At 36.1% G+C, this 18,240-nt stretch overlaps 1 protein-coding gene across 2 annotated transcripts in view; it reads left to right on the plus strand.

Moving 5' to 3' along the window:
- The window catches only part of pxk (PX domain containing serine/threonine kinase), a 37,367-nt gene extending 19,200 nt beyond the window's left edge, over positions 1-18,167 (plus strand). The window contains exons 10-19 of one of the 2 annotated variants that reach the window (XM_059328393.1): positions 111-272; positions 897-1,014; positions 1,266-1,344; positions 2,701-2,749; positions 2,870-2,947; positions 3,892-3,978; positions 5,504-5,567; positions 5,733-5,792; positions 7,769-7,797; positions 15,084-15,159. In XM_059328393.1, coding sequence (XP_059184376.1) covers positions 111-272; positions 897-1,014; positions 1,266-1,344; positions 2,701-2,749; positions 2,870-2,947; positions 3,892-3,978; positions 5,504-5,567; positions 5,733-5,792; positions 7,769-7,785 — 714 coding nt within the window. In that variant the 3' untranslated portion in view covers positions 7,786-7,797; positions 15,084-15,159. Of the gene's footprint in view, positions 1-110; positions 273-896; positions 1,015-1,265; positions 1,345-2,700; positions 2,750-2,869; positions 2,948-3,891; positions 3,979-5,503; positions 5,568-5,732; positions 5,793-7,768; positions 7,798-15,083 lie in introns of both variants that reach the window. The other variant, XM_059328392.1, reaches the window with a different exon arrangement.
- The last annotated feature ends 73 nt before the right edge of the window (positions 18,168-18,240 follow it).

An 18,240-nucleotide genomic window follows, 5' to 3' on the forward strand; every position in this document is an offset into this window, starting at 1 on the left:
CACACACACACACAGTGTTATGTTATAAGTGTTATTCTGAAGTTGTGTGTCTGTCTGTGTGTGTGTGTGTGTGTGTACCTGTGTGTGTGTGTGTGTGTGTGTGTGTGTAGGGTCTGAAGCTCCTCCATGATGGAGGGATGTTTTTCGGTCATCTTCACGCCTCAAACGTCCTGGTGGACGACGGCGTGTGTCGACTGATGGACGTAGAGAACGGCATGCTGGGAGTTCCCTCGGCGCTGCGCCCCGCCTTCACACAGCTCAGGAAGATCAACGTACGCACACACACACACACACACACACACACACACACACACACTGTCAGACTGTTTTATTATCACCACAGCTGTGTTTCAGAAGTTGTATTAGCTCCTGTAGATAAACAGATGATAATTAAACAACAAATAAAAGGCTGAAACAAAACGTCCTAAAGAAGTTCACTGGAGAACAACTACTTTCATTAGAATGAGGAAAAGTTATTTAATTAGTTTTTATGATTGATTTTACATTAATTGAGTTGAGGTTGTTGGTGATGGAAAAACGTGAAATTGGAGCTTTATTTCTCACTTTTGTCACTTATTTACTCACATATTATATTTGTATTTGTTTTCTTAGATAACTAGATTACAAAAATGTGTTGATTTATCATATAATTTGCTTTTATTGGCTGGTTGAATGGGTGCAAAAATACATTGAAAAAAATAGAAAAACTTTTTAAAATAAATTTGTAAAAATGTTTCGGAGTGAACATTTTAGAAATCCTCCAGTTCTTCGTGTGCTGAGTGATCCTGTAAATGTACAAACACTCTGTTATTTACAGTTTATGAAACATGAATCTGAGTTATTAATCTGTTATTTATTGTTGTTGTTATTTATCTTGGTGCTGTTTGTGTCCTCAGACCTCAGAGAGCATCGACGTCTTCTGCTTCGGTCATTTACTCTACGAGATGACGTACGGTCGACCTCCAGACAGCGTCCCCGTAGACCAGTACCCCGCCGTCCCCTACAGCACCGTGGGTCAGTCACACACACACACACACACACACACACACACACACACACACACACACACACACACACACACACACACACACACACACAGAAGCTGCCACCCGACCTGAAACATCAAGTTCACTGATGTATCTGTTCTGTTGATTTGTTCTGTTGATTAACTTTGTGTGTGTGTGTGTGTGTGTGTCTCTCTGTGTGTGTGTGTGTGTGTGTGTGTGTGTGTGTGTGTGTGTGTGTGTGTGTGTGTGTGTGTGTAGTATCAGTTCTTCAGTCCATCTTGTCTCCAGAAGCCTGTAAAAGTGGGATGCCAACAGTGTCGCAGCTCATCCAGACACCGTGAGTCCTCCTGACACACACACACACACACACACACACACATTTACATATTTATTATGTTGCATGTTTACTCCAGCAGTTCTGGATATATCCACATTAAGCCAGATAAATATGAAAATCCAATCTTTCATCATTGTGACCTTTGACCTATAGGGCTGGGCGATGTGGACCAAAAGTCATATCCCGATATATATTTTAGCCTATGAAATAAAATAGACCAAACTTTTACTGAAATAAATATATTTATATGAGAAAAGAATAACGAACATTACAAAAGAACTAAATGTGACAAACCCTAGTAAGGGCAGCATTTATATAGAAAGAAAATAAAAAAAGAACTATATCAATGTACACTACTGGTCAAAAGTTTTAGAACACACCAACTTTTCCAGAATTGAATTGAAAATGATGCAGTTTAATGTCTCAGTGTACTCTGAAATGAATGCACATTTGCAACATTTAAAATTCTTTATTGAGCATGATAGTGTTTTGAAAGTAAAAAAAGATTCAAAATCACATTTTATGTTGGACTAAAGGACTAAAAAAAGACACAAAATGACCAAAAAAAGACACAAAATGACCAAAAAAAGACACAAAATGACCAAAAAAAGACACAAAATGACAAAAAAGACACCAAAAGACACAAAATGACTTACAAAGACATGAAAAGAATTCAAAAATGGACAAAATAGCCCAAGACTCCATAGAGTTAAGTTGTTAACCCATTTCTTGTTCCCTGAAAAAGGCCTACTTGTATAATTCTGAAATGTACATTATTTTCCAGTTTTGGTTAAGCTTACCTTTTTTTATTTACCTCTGGCAGTTCACCACTTACCTTTGGACCCTTTCAAGCTGTTCATTTGACTTGAACTGCTTGAATTTCAATAAAAAACTGGAAAAATTGGGGTGTTCTAAAACTTTTGACCGGTAGTGTATGTGATATGGTCTAATTCTATATCACATTTAAAAATATATCGATATATCTTTTATATTGATTATAGCACAAGTAAGCAGTAGTACGCAGGTGAAATCTAAAATATAATAATAGATGATCAAAATCATCCATCCCTCATATTTAGAACGGGTTAGAAAGGTGTAAAATGGGATTTTCCTCCATTGTCAGAGAGTTATAAACTGTAAACACAAAGCCAGTTCTGTGGTTTGAGTTTAGATATGAAACACGTTTTAATAGAACATAAAGACAGAAAGTTTCTGACAAACTAAAGTTTGCGCTGCCACGGCTAGTTCACTGTTCATACATGTGGCGTTGATACATGAGGCCCCAGAACATCTTTGTTGTTGTTGTTGTTGTTGTTGTTGTTGTTGTTGTTGTTGAGTCCCAGTTTGTGTTTGCAGGTTGTTCAGTGACGTCCAGCTCCCTCACTCAGAGAAACTCCAGATCAAGGTGGGAGTTTGATTCTCTTCATGCATGCACAAGATTTCCTCCAGATAATAAATATGTATGGACATAAAGTAAACAACAACAGAGCTGTCTGTGACCTTTGAACCCTGGTCCCTCCTGCAGGTTCCCAGCCGGCTAAAAGAGGCTCTGAAGACGGCCCGGGAGAGTCTGGAGAGACGCCTGCAGGAGGAGCAGAGAGTGGTGCGTCACTCTCCTCATTAAACATCTTTGATTTATTGATCAGAGACTTCTGGGACGTCAACAAACCAACAAACTCACCAACAAATCATTTTATTATTAATGAGTCCTGACTGACTGACGTAAAACAACGTCACATCCACTGACATGTTTTATTTATTCTTTCACATGATTAACTCCAGACCATTTTAATGGAATATGAAGAAAAAACAACTTATGCAACATATTAATGACACGAAAAACAGAGAAATGTCTTCAGCAAAGGCAAAACGTTAGGAAAAAAACAACAAAAACAAAAAAAAAACCCTTTTCTGCTAATCCAAAATGCTAAATCAACTAATCTTAATATTAATTAATCTAAATTCTAAATGTATCTCCCTTTAAAACAGTTACCGTGATGTCCTCTGATGACAAAAATCTGTGTTTACACACTCTAAGTGCATTAGAAGAGTAGTGATACAGAAAGTGATTCATTAATGAACAATGTGAGTATATGTGTAACCATGTTTGTCTTATTTTGAAGGTTTAACTTTAAAAGAGTTGTAAGAACCACCAGGTTACATTGGAAAATCACATATTTTAACATTTGAGGCTTATTAGAGACACCAAATAATAATTTCCATTGGAAAAACACCAATTTAACAAACTAGGATAGTTAATATTTGTGTCTTCTTTGTCAGGTTTTAACTTGGTGACAACATATAAACACCTTCTAATGACCAACATGGGTCAGAAATCACCTTGTGCATTAGAAGAGTAGTGATAAAAAAAAAAGGGGTTTTATTCAAAAAGTAAGAAATGAAAACAAAAAATTAGGATGTATGATGATCAAAAACAAGATATTTGAGGAAAACCTCCAACACTGAATGATGAAATTAATTTATTGTAAAGTTTCTCTTGATTCTGATTCTTGACGCTGGAACTTGTGTGTGTTTGTGTGGTTGAAGCTGCACCAGCACAGGAGGCTGACCAGAGCTCAGTCCCACCACGGCTCAGAGGAGGAGAGGAAGAGGAGGAAGATCCTGGCCAGGAAGGTAAACAACAACAACAACAACAACAACAACAACACAGAGACACCTCATGACATCACAACAGCAACATGTTTCAACTGTTGAATAAAGTTAAATTTATGTTTAATGCACATTAGTGGATCAGAGTGGATTATGTCAACAAGCAGCCAGAGGGTCTTTTTGGTCATTTTGTGTCTGTTGTTGTGTCTTTCTTTGTCTTTTCGTGTTTTTTTTTTGTCATTTTGTGTCTTTTTTTGTCATTTTGTGTCTTTTTTGTGTCTTTTTTTTGTCATTTTGTCTTTTTTGTGTTTTGTTTTTTTGTCATTTTGTGTCTTTTTTGGTCATTTTGTGTCTGTTGTTGTGTCTTTCTTTGTCATTTTGTGACTTTTTTCTTTTTTTGTCATTTTGTGTCTTTTGTGTCTTTTTTGGTCATTTTGTGTCTTTTTTGTGTCTTTCGTGTCTTTTTTTTGTCATTTGGTGTCTCTTTTGTGTCTTTTTGGTCATTTTGTGTCTTTTTTTGTCATTTGGTATCTTTTTTGTGTCTTTTTTTGTAATTTTGTGTCTTTTCGTGTTTTTTTGTCATTTTGTGTCTTTTTGTCATTTTGTCATTTTGTGTCTTTTTTGTGTCTTTTTTTTGTCATTTTGTCTTTTTTGTGTTTTGTTTTTTTGTCATTTTGTGTCTTTTTTTGGTCATTTTGTGTCTGTTGTTGTGTCTTTCTTTGTCATTTTGTGTCTTTTTGTGTCTTTTGTGTTTTGTTTTTTTGTCATTTTGTGTCTTTTTTGGTCATTTTGTGTCTGTTGTTGTGTCTTTCTTTGTCATTTTGTGACTTTTTTTTCTTTTTTTGTCATTTTGTGTCTTTTGTGTCTTTTTTGGTCATTTTGTGTCTTTTTTGTGTCTTTTGTGTCTTTTTTTTGTCATTTTGTGTCTCTTTTGTGTCTTTTTGGTCATTTTGTGTCTTTTTTTGTCATTTGGTATCTTTTTTGTGTCTTTTTGTAATTTTGTGTCTTTTCGTGTTTTTTTGTCATTTTGTGTCTTTTTGTCATTTTGTCATTTTGTGTCTTTTTTGTGTCTTTTTTTGTCATTTTGTCTTTTTTGTGTTTTGTTTTTTTGTCATTTTGTGTCTTTTTTGGTCATTTTGTGTCTGTTGTTGTGTCTTTCTTTGTCATTTTGTGTCTTTTTTTTGTCATTTTGTGTCTTTTTTGTGTCTTTTTTGGTCATTTTGTGTCTGTTGTTGTGTCTTTCTTTGTCATTTTCTGACTTTTTTTTCTTTTTTTGTCATTTTGTGTCTTTTGTGTCTTTTTTGGTCATTTTGTGTCTTTTTTGTGTCTTTTGTGTCTTTTTTTGTCATTTTGAGTCTCTTTTGTGTCTTTTTTGGTCATTTTGAGTCTCTTTTGTGTCTTTTTTGGTCATTTTGTGTCTTTTTTTGTCATTTTTGCAGCCAGATTTCATCTCTGAAAGAGCACAATAATCAGTTTGTGGAAGTGAAATTCTGCAGGTTACTAATCAGTGAAGTCTAAATTAATGTTTTGTGTATTTTTGTGTTTGCAGAAGTCCAGACAGTCGGCTTATGAAAATGAAGAAGACGTCTCTGTGAGAAACAACAATAACTCTGGTAGGTTACTGCTGTTATTACAACACACACACACACACACACACAGTGATTGTTTGTGTGTTTGTTTGTTTAGTTTGAAACCATTTATAACAAAACTAAACAAGTCTAACTAGAGGACGTCAGTGAAGAGAACTGGAATTAATTTCTCTGTTTTTCTGTCTTCAGGTTCTGGAGCCAGTTCCCCCCCAACATGCCCCTCCTCCCCCACACCCCCCTCCACCACAGGTAGGCCCACCTGTCTGTCTGTCTGTCTGTCTGTCTGTCTGCCTGTCTGCCTGTCTGTCTGTCTGTCTGTCTGTCTGTCTGCCTGTCTGTCTGTCTGTCTCCCCCTGGTGGTGAGACTCTGCTGGTGTCTCTGCTCCGATCAATAACAGCATCTTTAGATCTTTAACCTGGATTTCTTCCCTCGACTCTAATCTGAAATGTGCATGTGTGAATATGAAGACTAATCGTTTGACTTGACCTGTCTGTCTGTCTGTCTGTCTGTCTCTCTCTCTGTCTGCCTATCTGTCTGTCTGTCTGTCTGTCTCTTCCTCCTGTGGTCCCCTGGTTGTCAGACAGGTATCTGTCTCTGTAGCCTTATTGTTTCTTATTCACCTGGTTGTGTCTCCAGCTGGACACAGGAAGGGAAACTCTGATGTGTGATTTTATATTTTAAAACAGGGGAATGTATTTAACTCTATGGAGTCTTGGGACTATTTTGTCCATTTTTGAATCCTCTTCGTGTCTTTTCGTGTCTTTTTTTGTGTCTTTTTTTGTCATTTTGTGTCTTTTTTTTGTCATTTTGTGTCTTTTTCTTGTCATTTTGTGTCTTTTTTTGTCATTTTGTGTCTTTTTGTATCTGTTGTTGTGTCTTTTTTGGTCATTTTGTGTCTTTTTTGGTCATTTTGTGTCTTTTTCTAGTCATTTTGTGTCTTTTTTTAGTAATTTTTGTTCTTTTTTTTTAGTCATGAAGAAGTCGTGCTCTGGCGTTTTCCTGGACTCTAGAGGGTTAAAAGTCACTCAGGTCCAGTTAGTAAAATGTTTCTAGAAGTAAAATGTCTGGACCGAAGTCCAGCTTGTTGTTACACTAACAGAGAGCAGAGACGTACACAGTGACGTGATGACGTGTCTCTCCAGTGGAATCAAACCTGAGAAGGTTTACCAGTTGAACCAGTACCAGACCAGCAGAAGAACTAGGTTCTTGATGGTCGGGAAGGGCGACTCATGGCCTGAAGGAGACCCCAGAAACGTCCCAAACACAGCAATAAGAAAAACAAAAAATACAGTCAGAGCAGGATTTCTTTAGATTCAGACACAGATAGAATATTTTAGTTTGAGTCTATATATTGTTGTTGTTTTTTCAGAAAATCTTCCTCATTCAGCCTTTAAGTTCTGACATGTTGACACAGATGTTGCATCAGTTTCCTGCCCGGCTGCGTGTCTCCTCTCCTTGTTTTTCTGACTGATTTTTTTCTGTTTTTCGGTGTCTTTTTTTCTTTTTTTCTGAGTAATTTTTTTCTTTTTTTATATATTTTTTTCTGTTTTTCTGAGTATTTTTTTCTTTTTTTCTGAGAATTTTTTTTCCTGTTTTTTGGAGTAATTTTTTTCTTATGAGTATTTTTTTCTGTTTTTCTGTCTAATTTTTTCTGGTTTTCTGAGTAATTTTTTTCCTGTTTTTTGACATTTTTTTTCTGTTTTTCTGTCTATTTTTTTCTGTTTTTCTGTCAAATTTTTTTCTGTTTTTCTGAGTAATTTTTTTTCCTGTTTTTTGACAATTTTTTTCAGTTTTTCGGGGTATTTTTTTCTTTATTTCTTTTTTTCTGAGTAATTTTTTTCCCTGTTTTTCTGACAATTTTTTTCTTTTTTCTGAGTATTTTTTTTTCTTTTTTTCTGACAGATTTTTTTCTGTTTTTCGGGGTAATTTTTTTCAGTTTAGAGAGCAACAACAGACGCATTCCTTCCTTTATTGAAGCTGATTTAATGGAAGTAAACATGAGCGGCTTGTTTAGTTTAATCAAGTTTTATTTGATCTGGTCGAAGACTCTGGGAACCTTTACTGACCCGCTACGGTAGAAAGTTGAAGATGGGGCAGACTTGTCTCCTCTCCTTGTCTCCTCTCCTTGTCTCCTCTCCTCCTGCTGATTGTGTGTGATTCTGGTTGTTAATGAACGGTTAACTGTCATCTCCTCTCTCTTCTTCCTGTGCCGTCTCCACCATAGAGCATGCTCCATTCTGACCGTGTCGTCGGGTAAAGTAAAAGATTTATAATGTCTGACCATGATGATGATGATGATGATGATGATGATGATGATGGCGGTTTTTAAAGCTGTCGTACACCCCGGCCTCCCAGCGAGCTCCCAGACACACATCAGCATCACGCTTCTCATCTCAAATAATAATAAAAAACATAAAACTTTAAATACATTTTGTCTCCTGAAAGCTCAAATCCAGCTGCTAACATCTGTGTCTGACAGTAATATTCACATTTATACATCAACACGTGCAGGAAACATCCACTCTTTGTTTTCTGTGTTGCATAATTTGTTCTGCCGACATTTTACACTCTGAGAATAAACCTGCAGCTTCCTGGTCGACTAACTGTGGAATTGAGAAACTGCTTCACTTCCTCATTCAACCTACTCGACCTTTTAAAGTGAAGGAAATTTACAGGTTCATCTAAAAAAAAATGTGAATATCCTGAAAAAGTTCAATATTTTGTGTCAGTTATTTCAGAAGGTGAAACTTGTATATTATATAGAAGCCTGACATTTGTGTTTAAAATATCTTTTTTTATTGATCTTATGTAATATTCTAATTTTCTGAGACACTGAGTTTAGTGTTTTCATTCTCTCTAAGCCAGAATCACCAAAATTACAAGAAAAACAGGCTTGAAATATTTCACTCTGTGTAATGAATCAATTTACCATACACGTTTCAGGTTTTCAGATGTACCTGTGTTTAAAAAAAGACACTAAATGACCAAAACTAGATGGTAAAATGACCACAAAAGACAAAAAATTACCAAAAATACACAGAAATGACCATAAAAGACATAAATTGACCAAAAATAGATGTAAAAATGACAATATAATCACAATATTCTTTCATTCATTTTCTGAGACACTGAGTTTAGTGTTTTCATTCTCTCTAAGCCAGAACCATCAAAATTACAAGAAAAACAGGCTTGAAATATTTCACTCTATGTGTAATGAATCTATATAATGTATGAGTTTCACTTTCTGAAATAATTGACAAAAAATATAGAACTTTTTCATGATATTCTATTTTTTTGAGATGTTCCTGTAAAAGATGACGCCCTTTAGGCTTCTTAAAAGTGGCTCCAGAGAATAAACAATCAAACTCTTTCCTTCAATATAACAACCGAAAAATGGGAGAAAGACTATTTATTTTCCAGGTTTAAACCAAATAGACTTCTTCCTCTTTGCCAACATTATGTTTTGTAGATTCTCCCTTTAAATGTAGCCGTAACAACAGAATATCTGCACAGAAGCACATCAAAATATTTAACAATAAGCATACAAAGTGTAAATGTTGACGGAATATGGAATCCGTCTCAGCTTCATAGAGTAAATTTGGATTTATTATAGGAATTAATTATTATCAGATATCACTTCCATGTGACTGTTCTCAGCTGATCACTGAACATTAACTTTACATTTCATCTTCTTCAAGTTCAAGCTGCATGTAAAGTTTCTAACGCTGATGAACAAGAACAGCCGTAATAATTATTCAAACCACCAAATGATTCTCTACAGCCGTCAGGTTTGATACCTGCAGGTGTCTTTTTCCCTTGTTGCATTTAATGTTACCTGGAATATAATTAGGGCCGGGACTCGATTAAAAAAAAAAATCTAATTAATTAGAGGCTTTGTAATTAATTAATGGAAATTAATCGCATTTTAATCGCATATAAATATTTGACCTGAGAACAGTGAGAAGTAATTTTTTTCACAGGGATTTTTAGTATACCATTGAATAATGACTGAATACATCAGCTTAAGCAAAAGTCAAGTCCAACAGACCAGTGACATTTTTGCCATAAAGTGTAGCAATAGCTTTATGACAGGGGTCTCAAACTCAAATTACCTGGAGGCAGTATCAAAATGACCAAAAAAGACGCAAAATTATTAAAAAAACAACACAAAATGACAGAAAAAAAACCTAAATTACTCAAAATAGAAACAATATGACCAAAAAAAGACACAGAATTACCAAAAAAGACACACAATTATTTAAAAAAGACGCAAAATGACCCAAAATGACACAAAAAAGACACAAAATGACTTATATATATTTATAAATATAGTCCATTTCATAAATCCAGGTAGCCTATAGGTAGGTAGACCTTCTGTAAACTAGAATACTTTGGTTTTTGAAGTAAAACACAATCCACGCTAGCTAGCACACTAGCCGCTAGCTGCTATATGTTAGCATTGAGGTGCTACTTGAGGCTGGATGTGCTGCTATGGTGATATGTGAATTCCTTGTTGCCTAGCAACACCACCATGCTCTTATGGACGCTTCCATCCGTTGGTTTTTAGTAACTAAATGTCCCATCATCCACGGGGCCAACCAAAGGTCTCATCAGCTTCTTCCTTCATGTTCACTGTGGTTTGTTGTTGTCTCAACTCATCAACGCTAGTTGGTGCTCCAGTATAATCGGTCCTCCTGAAACTCATCCAGTGAGAAACGTTCCGCGGTGCAAAAATAAGTGCCATTAAAATGCGTAATTTTTTTTAACTTCTTTTTTGTTTTTTGTGTTTTTTTTTGCAAAAAAATATAATAAAAATATACTGCAAATATTATTGGTCGTACACATTCTGTGCATAAAATAAAGTAAAATAAATAAATATAACTAATGCAGTTATTCACCGTAAGCTGAAGTTAAAACTAAAAAAAAAGCTCCAGGATTCTTTGGACCTGAAGTTGAACCTTTCTGTCCTGATGAGACAGAAGTCAGAGCTGAGTGTCAATAAAATCTGTTGAAGGAGTTCCTCAGGGCTCAGTCCTCGGTCCTCTCAAGTCAGAGCTGAGTGTCTGGCTGCTTGGATCCGGGTGTACGCACATCTTTATTAAAACCTCACAATCTGCAATGATCCAAACCCCCCAGACGGTCCAGCTGGTCCCTGGTCTGGTCCGGCTGGTCCCTGGTCTGGTCCAGACAGTCTGACTGGTCCCTGGTCTGGTTCAGTCCTCATGTTCTCATTGGAGATTGTGACCTGTTTGTTCTGTCGGTTGCAGCATGTCTGTCTGTCTCTTTCTGTCTCTGTTTTTTTGGTTTTGTCTGTTTGGGGGCGGGGCCTCGCAGTGAAGGGGCGGGGCTTGTAGCGAGGGGGCGGGGCCTCCCGGTGAAGACGTGGTGCCGGACCTTTGAGCCTTTGTTTTGTTTTGTTTTGTTCTGTTCTGTTTTGTTTTGGGTTTTTTGGTCAGAAACTTGTTGAACTGATAACTTCTGTTGCTATTAGCTGGGATTTCCATTTTTTCTTTTGCACCCAGACTGTATAGAGCCCGACAGATATATCGGCTGACAGATATTAAATATCAAAAGCATATGTGTCGTTATTAATTATTTTTTTTGTATTTTTTTAAATAGTCAAATAATATTATTTATTAAAGTTTTACATTTAAGATAGTAGCTTTAAAAAATATCTGTGCACATTCCACATAAAAAGGTCTATTTCATTCCAACTCAATGTTACTTATTGATTTGGTTATTGGTTTATTTTCCCCCTTCTATAATCAATATTGGTCTCAGATATCAGTCGGGCTCTTATTCTGAAGGATTCCTCCTCACAGAGCTGCTCTACAGTCGACCCTTCAGGAAATCTCTGACAAGGATTTCATCTGTTTGGTTTAATATTCAGATAATACTTCGTCCACTCTGGCTCCACATATATTCCTCTTTTATTAAAGTCACGTCTCGCTCCTCAGGCCTCCTTCAAGAGCAGAACATGTATTTTATTTTGAAGAAGGCCTGAGGGCTGACTGGAGGAACCAGCTGAACACAGATTTCACATTTAACCCTCTATGGTTCACTGTTGCCCCATTTTTAGCCTGTCAGATTTCTACAATGCATCTTTTTGAGTGATGCGATACTTAATCTTTTTAATTGAACACATGTATTACACGTAAACATATTTACACATTAAATGTTTACATAAAAAAAAGACCCAAGAAATAAACACGGGGAATGAAAAATACGTGCTTCCAGTAGACTCGCTTTTATTTTGAAAGGCTTCGAATCAACTTCCGGTCCGCACAGTGCAGATCTGTAGCTACTTTGTCTTTTTTGTTTGGTTTTTATCTTAATATTTTCATTAATTTTTTCACCTTATCCAGTTGAACTGGAAATATATACATTTTTTAAAAATATTTTCAATTGAACACATCAATTCACACAGAAATTTCCACAATGTAAACATAAAAATATGTGCTTCCGGTATGCTCGCTTTTATTTTGAAAGGCTTCGAATCAACTTCCGGTCCGGACGGTGCAGCTCTGCAGCCACTTTGTCTTGATTTCAAGACAAAAAAACACTCCAAATATTTTTTTCCCCATAATTCGTACCATAGAGGGTTTAATGCATTAACTGTGAAATGTTTATAGATCTGATCTTTGACTGAAGATTAATCTGAATATTAATGTTAAAAACACTCGAGGTCACTGTGGCTGCTAAATGTAATGAAAGTCAGATTGTTCTGTCGTCCTGGAGAGAATCTGTCACCTCTGCAGCTGGTAAATGATCAGAAATCTCTGTTTATCACAGCAACAAACAGGTTATTCCACTAAAACATGATAAACTGCTGCAGAGAGTTCCTCCTGGTCTTTCATTACGTTACAGAAGCTGCAGTCTGTGGACTCGACACGCAGCTTTTGGCCTCTGCTTCACCTTTTATTTTATTCTTTAAAGCTTCCTATTATTTTGCTTCTCTGCCTGTATTCCCTGGGGTTTATTTTATTCAGTTTGGGATGCAAAATGGCACAACTGAGAGAGAATGTAACCAGATTTATGTTCAATTCACCATCAGTCAAAAGCTGCTGTGTGATTAAAAGAACTACCAACAATTTAAGAACACCCAACAAAGTTTTGGTAATCTGACGAACTGAAAAACTGAACTTCTAAGAGGACAAAACATTATCTTCCTAACAGCCAACTTATGATCACATTATATGTTTATATCTAATAGTTTTAGCTAGAAATTAAGCATACACTGCTAAAAACATTAAACTTACCAAGTATTTTCCTTCTTCTATCTAGCAATAATATCTTAATTATCTTTTTGTGAGTATAATTTACCTACTGACCATAGCTTTATGTGCTTATTTTAATAAACATGTGTCTTTTTGTAACTAAAATGAGTGAATAACCTCTTCACAGGGATTTCAGTCTTGACTAAAGGATTAAAAAAGACACAAAATGACCAAAAAAAGACACAAAATTACTCAAAAAAAGACACAAAAAGACACAAAATGACCAAAAAAAGACAAAAAATTACCAAAAAAGACACAAAAGACCAAAAAAGACACAGAATGACTAAAAAAAAGACATAAAATGACCAAAAAGGACACAAAATGACCCAAAAAAGACACAAAATGACCAAAAAAGACACAAAATGACCAAAAAAAGACACAAAATGACTAAAAAAAGACACAAAATTACCCAAAAAAGACACAAAATAAAAATAACTAAAATGACTGAATAACCTCTTCACAGGGATTTCAGTCTTGTGTAAAGACTTGTTTTTAGGATTGACATTGTGAGCTTTTTCATGCTTTTCAATCTCTTCAACTGTTGAATATGGTGAGTTTTTACCTCAAATATTGGCTCCAGTTGAGAGTTTTAGTTGCATGAAGTTTAAATGATATTTCAAAAGTATTTTCTACCACCAGTATCTACCCACAGATACTGAAATGAGAAAAAAACATGCTCGTTTCAAGTATTTCTGCCTTATTTTAATGTTACTACAGTTGGAATTTTCAAGCCATAATTGCTCAAAATAAGTATTTTTGGATTTATTTTAAGACATCATTGTTTGTTCCAGTTTCTAGATATTTTTTACTAACTTAAAGAATTCTTACAAAGAAACATTTACTTTCTCCACTGACAGATAAAATTACTTGTTTCAAGCATGTATTTGCTTAATTCTAGTTATTTATTTCTCAGTTGGTTTTTGCAGTGTGTTGTTGTTTCAGGCCATGGTCGTCCAAAAGTTAAATATTCTGAGTTTCAGGATTAATGTCTCATGTCTTGTCCTCTTAAAAGTTCATTTTTTTTTGGTTCATCAGCTTTTTAAAACTTAGTTTTGGTTCTTTAACCTGTTGGTGGTAGATTATACCACACAGCAACATTCTTCAGTTCTTTTGAAGAGGCTCCTTCTTGTACAAACTTCTCTACAGAGTCCTAGAGAGAGATGCTGGTCTTTTTAAAGAACTGTTAACTTGTGTTCAGACTGATGGTGGATTGATTTCAGCCTGGACGCTGATCTGCAGACGCTGGTTTCACAAAGATAAAAACTCTTTACAGAAACAGTTTGAACTCTAAAAGCTTCTTGATGCAGATACTTTGTCCCTCCACTGCAAGTTTTTCAATTAAGGTGAAAGTAGTTTAACTAGTTTAACCTCTTATCAACCAGCCTCCCTTTTATAGAAAAAAAAAATGGGATTGATGGGGCAGAGGATTTTTAGGGGGAGATGGATGGTCGTCCATCCTTGTTTTCTTCAGTTTCTTGTTCATTTTAATTTTAAGGTACATTTGTTTGGACAAATATAATGACTACAACAAAAATATCTGATAATAGTTTAATTTAAGAGCTGATATCTAGACATTCAACATGGTTTTATTGATGATGCTTTTGATTATTATCAATAAAATCGGTTGAAGGCGTTCCTCAGGGCTCAGTCTTAGGTCCTCTCTCAGCTGATATCTAGACATTTTCCATGGTTTTCTTGTTAATAACCAAAAATAATTATCAGTAAAACCATGGAAAATGTCTAGATATCATCTGAGAGAGGACCTAAGACTGAGCCCTGAGGAACACCTTCAACCAAAATCGGTTGAAGGTGTTCCTCAGGGCTCAGTCTTAGGTCCTCTGGTATTCATATTTTTGCATATTCTTGCACAAAACGGTGCAGCTCCTCTACAGATGAGATATGCTGCTGTAAAATTACCAAAAAAGAGGCAAAATTTCCAAAAAAAAACATGTAAAATTGCCAGAAAAGATGCTATGTTCTGGCAATCACAGCTGCTGGTTTTTACCCTAAAAACAACTGTTTATTTACAGTCTAGAAGTGTTACGTAGGAAAATTGTACATCTTCTGAATCCTCCAGGTCTCCAGTTTTAAAGTTTCATGCTCCGGCTTTAATAATAATAATGAAACCAGGACCAGAATGAACCAGTGAAACCAGTTTATCTTTGTGCCTCCAGCTGCTGTAGACCCTGAGTCAGCAGAAAAACCACAAACCAGATCTGTTCTTGTCTCACTCTCTCCTTTACCTCCTCTTTCTCTCTACAGGAGCCATGACTGCTCCTCCTCCTCCACCTCCTCCACCTCCTCCTCCTGCGCTGGACTCCTCCTCCTGTCCTCCTCCTCCTCTGTCCTCCTCTGACGGAGCAGGAGGAGGTCGCAGCGCCCTGCTGAGCTCCATCCAGTCCTTCAGTAAAGGCAAACTGAAGAAGGCCGAGACCGTCGATCACAGCAAACCCATCATCTGACCCCGCCCTCCTCCTCCTCCTCCTCCTCCTCCTCCTCCTCCTCCTCCTCCTCCTCCTCCTCCTCCTCCTCCTGAGACCGCCCCGTTGGTTCTGCACTGTGGTCTGGAAAAGGAATCACTAACTAAAAATCCAAGTACCGTTTTTATTTTTTATCGCCATTTCCTGCTTTTTTTTCTGCTTTTAGAGTTTTTTTTTAAATCTGTTGCTGTGGTTGGAGTGGAGAGGAGGAAGGAGGCTGAACTCTGGACGAAGGTTTGAGCTCTGCGACTGTTTTAAAGCTCCAGACTCCAGAGGAGAAGTCAGAACTCAGGGAGTCTGGGGAGCTTTCTGCTGCACACTGGCTTCTGTTTTTGCTTGTTAAAGTGGCGCTTGAACGTTGGGAATTTTCAGTTTTTGGAGCCTCTGTGGACGCTTCATCCAGCGGGATGAGGAGGTGGAACTTCCTGGATCCAGAACTTGTAACTTTATCGCTCTGACGCGTCCGTCACGGAGCTCCAAAAACTCCTCTAAACTCCTTAAAGCTTCTCTTCTCCTGTTTGAAATCATCTCATGACTCGTCGCCTCCAGTTGGACGTTTCATCGCAGCGACTCCACACAATCAGGAGCTGCACGGTAAAAACTCATCCAGTCATCAAGTCATTTCTGTCTTCAATTATCTTCCCAGAAATTTACTTTTATTAAAACAAGTGGAAAAAAACCTTCCAGTGCAGAATATTTTAATAGAAATCTCTGGTTTGGAATTTTCTACAAATGTGTCTGCATCTTAAAACAAGAAAAACATCTCAGAACTTATTTAAATATAAACCTATTTCCATTGCAAATCAACTTGTACTTACTTGCATGTATATTTCCACTTCTTTTTTATAGAAAATGCTCAAATTACAGACAGAAATGACTTGAGAGTAAAGAGGGAGAGAGAAGGATGTGTGCTGGTTTATTGTTTGTGAACCAGAGAGAGAAGATTAACTTGATTTTGCTGCATTTTGTGCAACTAGTGCATCATTTAAAACCACCACATGGATCCTCTGAGGAGTTAAAAAGAAATCTGTTTTGTTGTGTTCAGCTCTGAAAGCTCCTGATTGGTCGGCTGTTGATTCATTCACACCAAAACCTGCAAGAACCAAGACTTTGCACAAGTTCAAGAGCAGCAAAGGTGTTGAGTCTAAAACCAGATCAAACAGTAAATCTGAGGGAAATGATCTTGCTGCATGGACAGATAATTTACCTTGACAAGATTTATTACATTAAGATTATTAAATCTAGAAATAAGCATGTTGAACACTTAAAATAAGAAATTAACTCTTAAAACCAGATAAAGTAAAGCTGCCAGCAGTGATGAACTGGCCCGAGCAGAGTGACCTGATGATTATTAGGTTCTTACCAAGATAAAAAAAACTTGAAAAAAGAAAAGAAAAAAAAGTGTGATTTGATCTTGTTTATCTAGACATTTTCCATGGTTTTATTCATAATGATTTGGGTTATTATCAAGAATGTTTCCATGACTGTCGATGTAAAAATGACTAAAATAAGACACAAATAGACCAAAAAAGACACAAAATGATCAAAAAAGACACAAAATTATCAAAAATAGATGTAAAAATGACCACTAAAAAGACACAAATTGACAAAAAAAAGACACAAAAGTATCAAAAAGACACAAATTGACCCCAAAAAAAGACACGAAATGACAAAAAAAGACACAAACTGACCAAAAATAGTTGTAAAAATGACCACTAATAAGACAAAATAATAAATGAACTCTTAAACCAGATACATTAAAGCTGCCAGCAGTGATGAACTGGCCCGAGCAGAGTGACCTGATGATTATTTGGTTCTTACCAAGATAAAAATAACTTTAGATTTAGAAGTGTTAGATAACTTATCTTGTTTTAAGAGTTAATTTCTTATTTTAAGTGTTCAACATGCTTATTTCTAGATTTAATAATCTTAATTTAATAAATCTTATCAAGGTAAATTATCTGTCCATGCAGCAAGATCATTTCCCTCAGATTTACTGTTTGATCTGGTTTTTAAACACTTTTTGCAGTGAACAGAGCAGCTAACCACAAATACAATATGATTATTGTTGCTGGAAATGCTAAAAATGTATTTTAAAAAGGTATATCTCAACACGGTTCAGTGCAATGGAAACAGATTCAGTCCTGGCAGACATGAAGACAGAACCATCATCTGTCAGGAGAGACTTCCTCACATTAATGCATGAAAAAAACATACATTTATATATATTTTCCTCAAGTTTAGTTTCTACTGTCGCTCCGCTCATTACGTCGTTAATCTCAGTTGTTTTCTGGCTCACCAGCAGTTCATCTTCATCATAATAATCATAATATTCGGGGGGTTTGTTTGCTGATAAACTGGAAATTTAGTAAAAATTTGCATTACATATTTGGATGGAAACTAAACTAAGTGCACAATCACACGTGTGCAAACTTAACATTGGCAAATATTCCATTGACTTCCATTCTGTGTGAGTGAAGAGTGAAATATGTGCCACCAGAAACTGAATCATTGAATTATTTATATTTGAATTGTTTAACTTGAATCATTACATTGAAAAACTGAATTTGAATCACATAATTTGAATTTGTATTGTTCAATTTGAATCATTGCATTGAAAAACTGAATCTGAATTGTAATTTGAAATTTAATTTAGTTCTCACAATTCAAGTTCAGTTCGCAAAATTCAATTTCAATTTTCTGCGACAAAGATATACAGAGCGCCTCTTCGGCCAATCAGAACCTCCGTTTTCTTTTGTGACATTTGTTGCTACCCTGTTGCCATAGCGCCACGAAACTGAGGAGGAAGTTAGACTGGCTTGACCACTGATTGGCCGAAGAGGCGCCATGGCAACCGGGTGGCAACAAATGTTACAAAAGAAAACGGAGGTGCTGATTGGCCGAAGAGGCGCTCTGTTTATTTTTGTCGCAGAAAATTG

Source organism: Centropristis striata, chromosome 3 (assembly GCF_030273125.1).
Source record: "Centropristis striata isolate RG_2023a ecotype Rhode Island chromosome 3, C.striata_1.0, whole genome shotgun sequence".
Lineage (NCBI taxonomy): Eukaryota > Metazoa > Chordata > Actinopteri > Perciformes > Serranidae > Centropristis > Centropristis striata.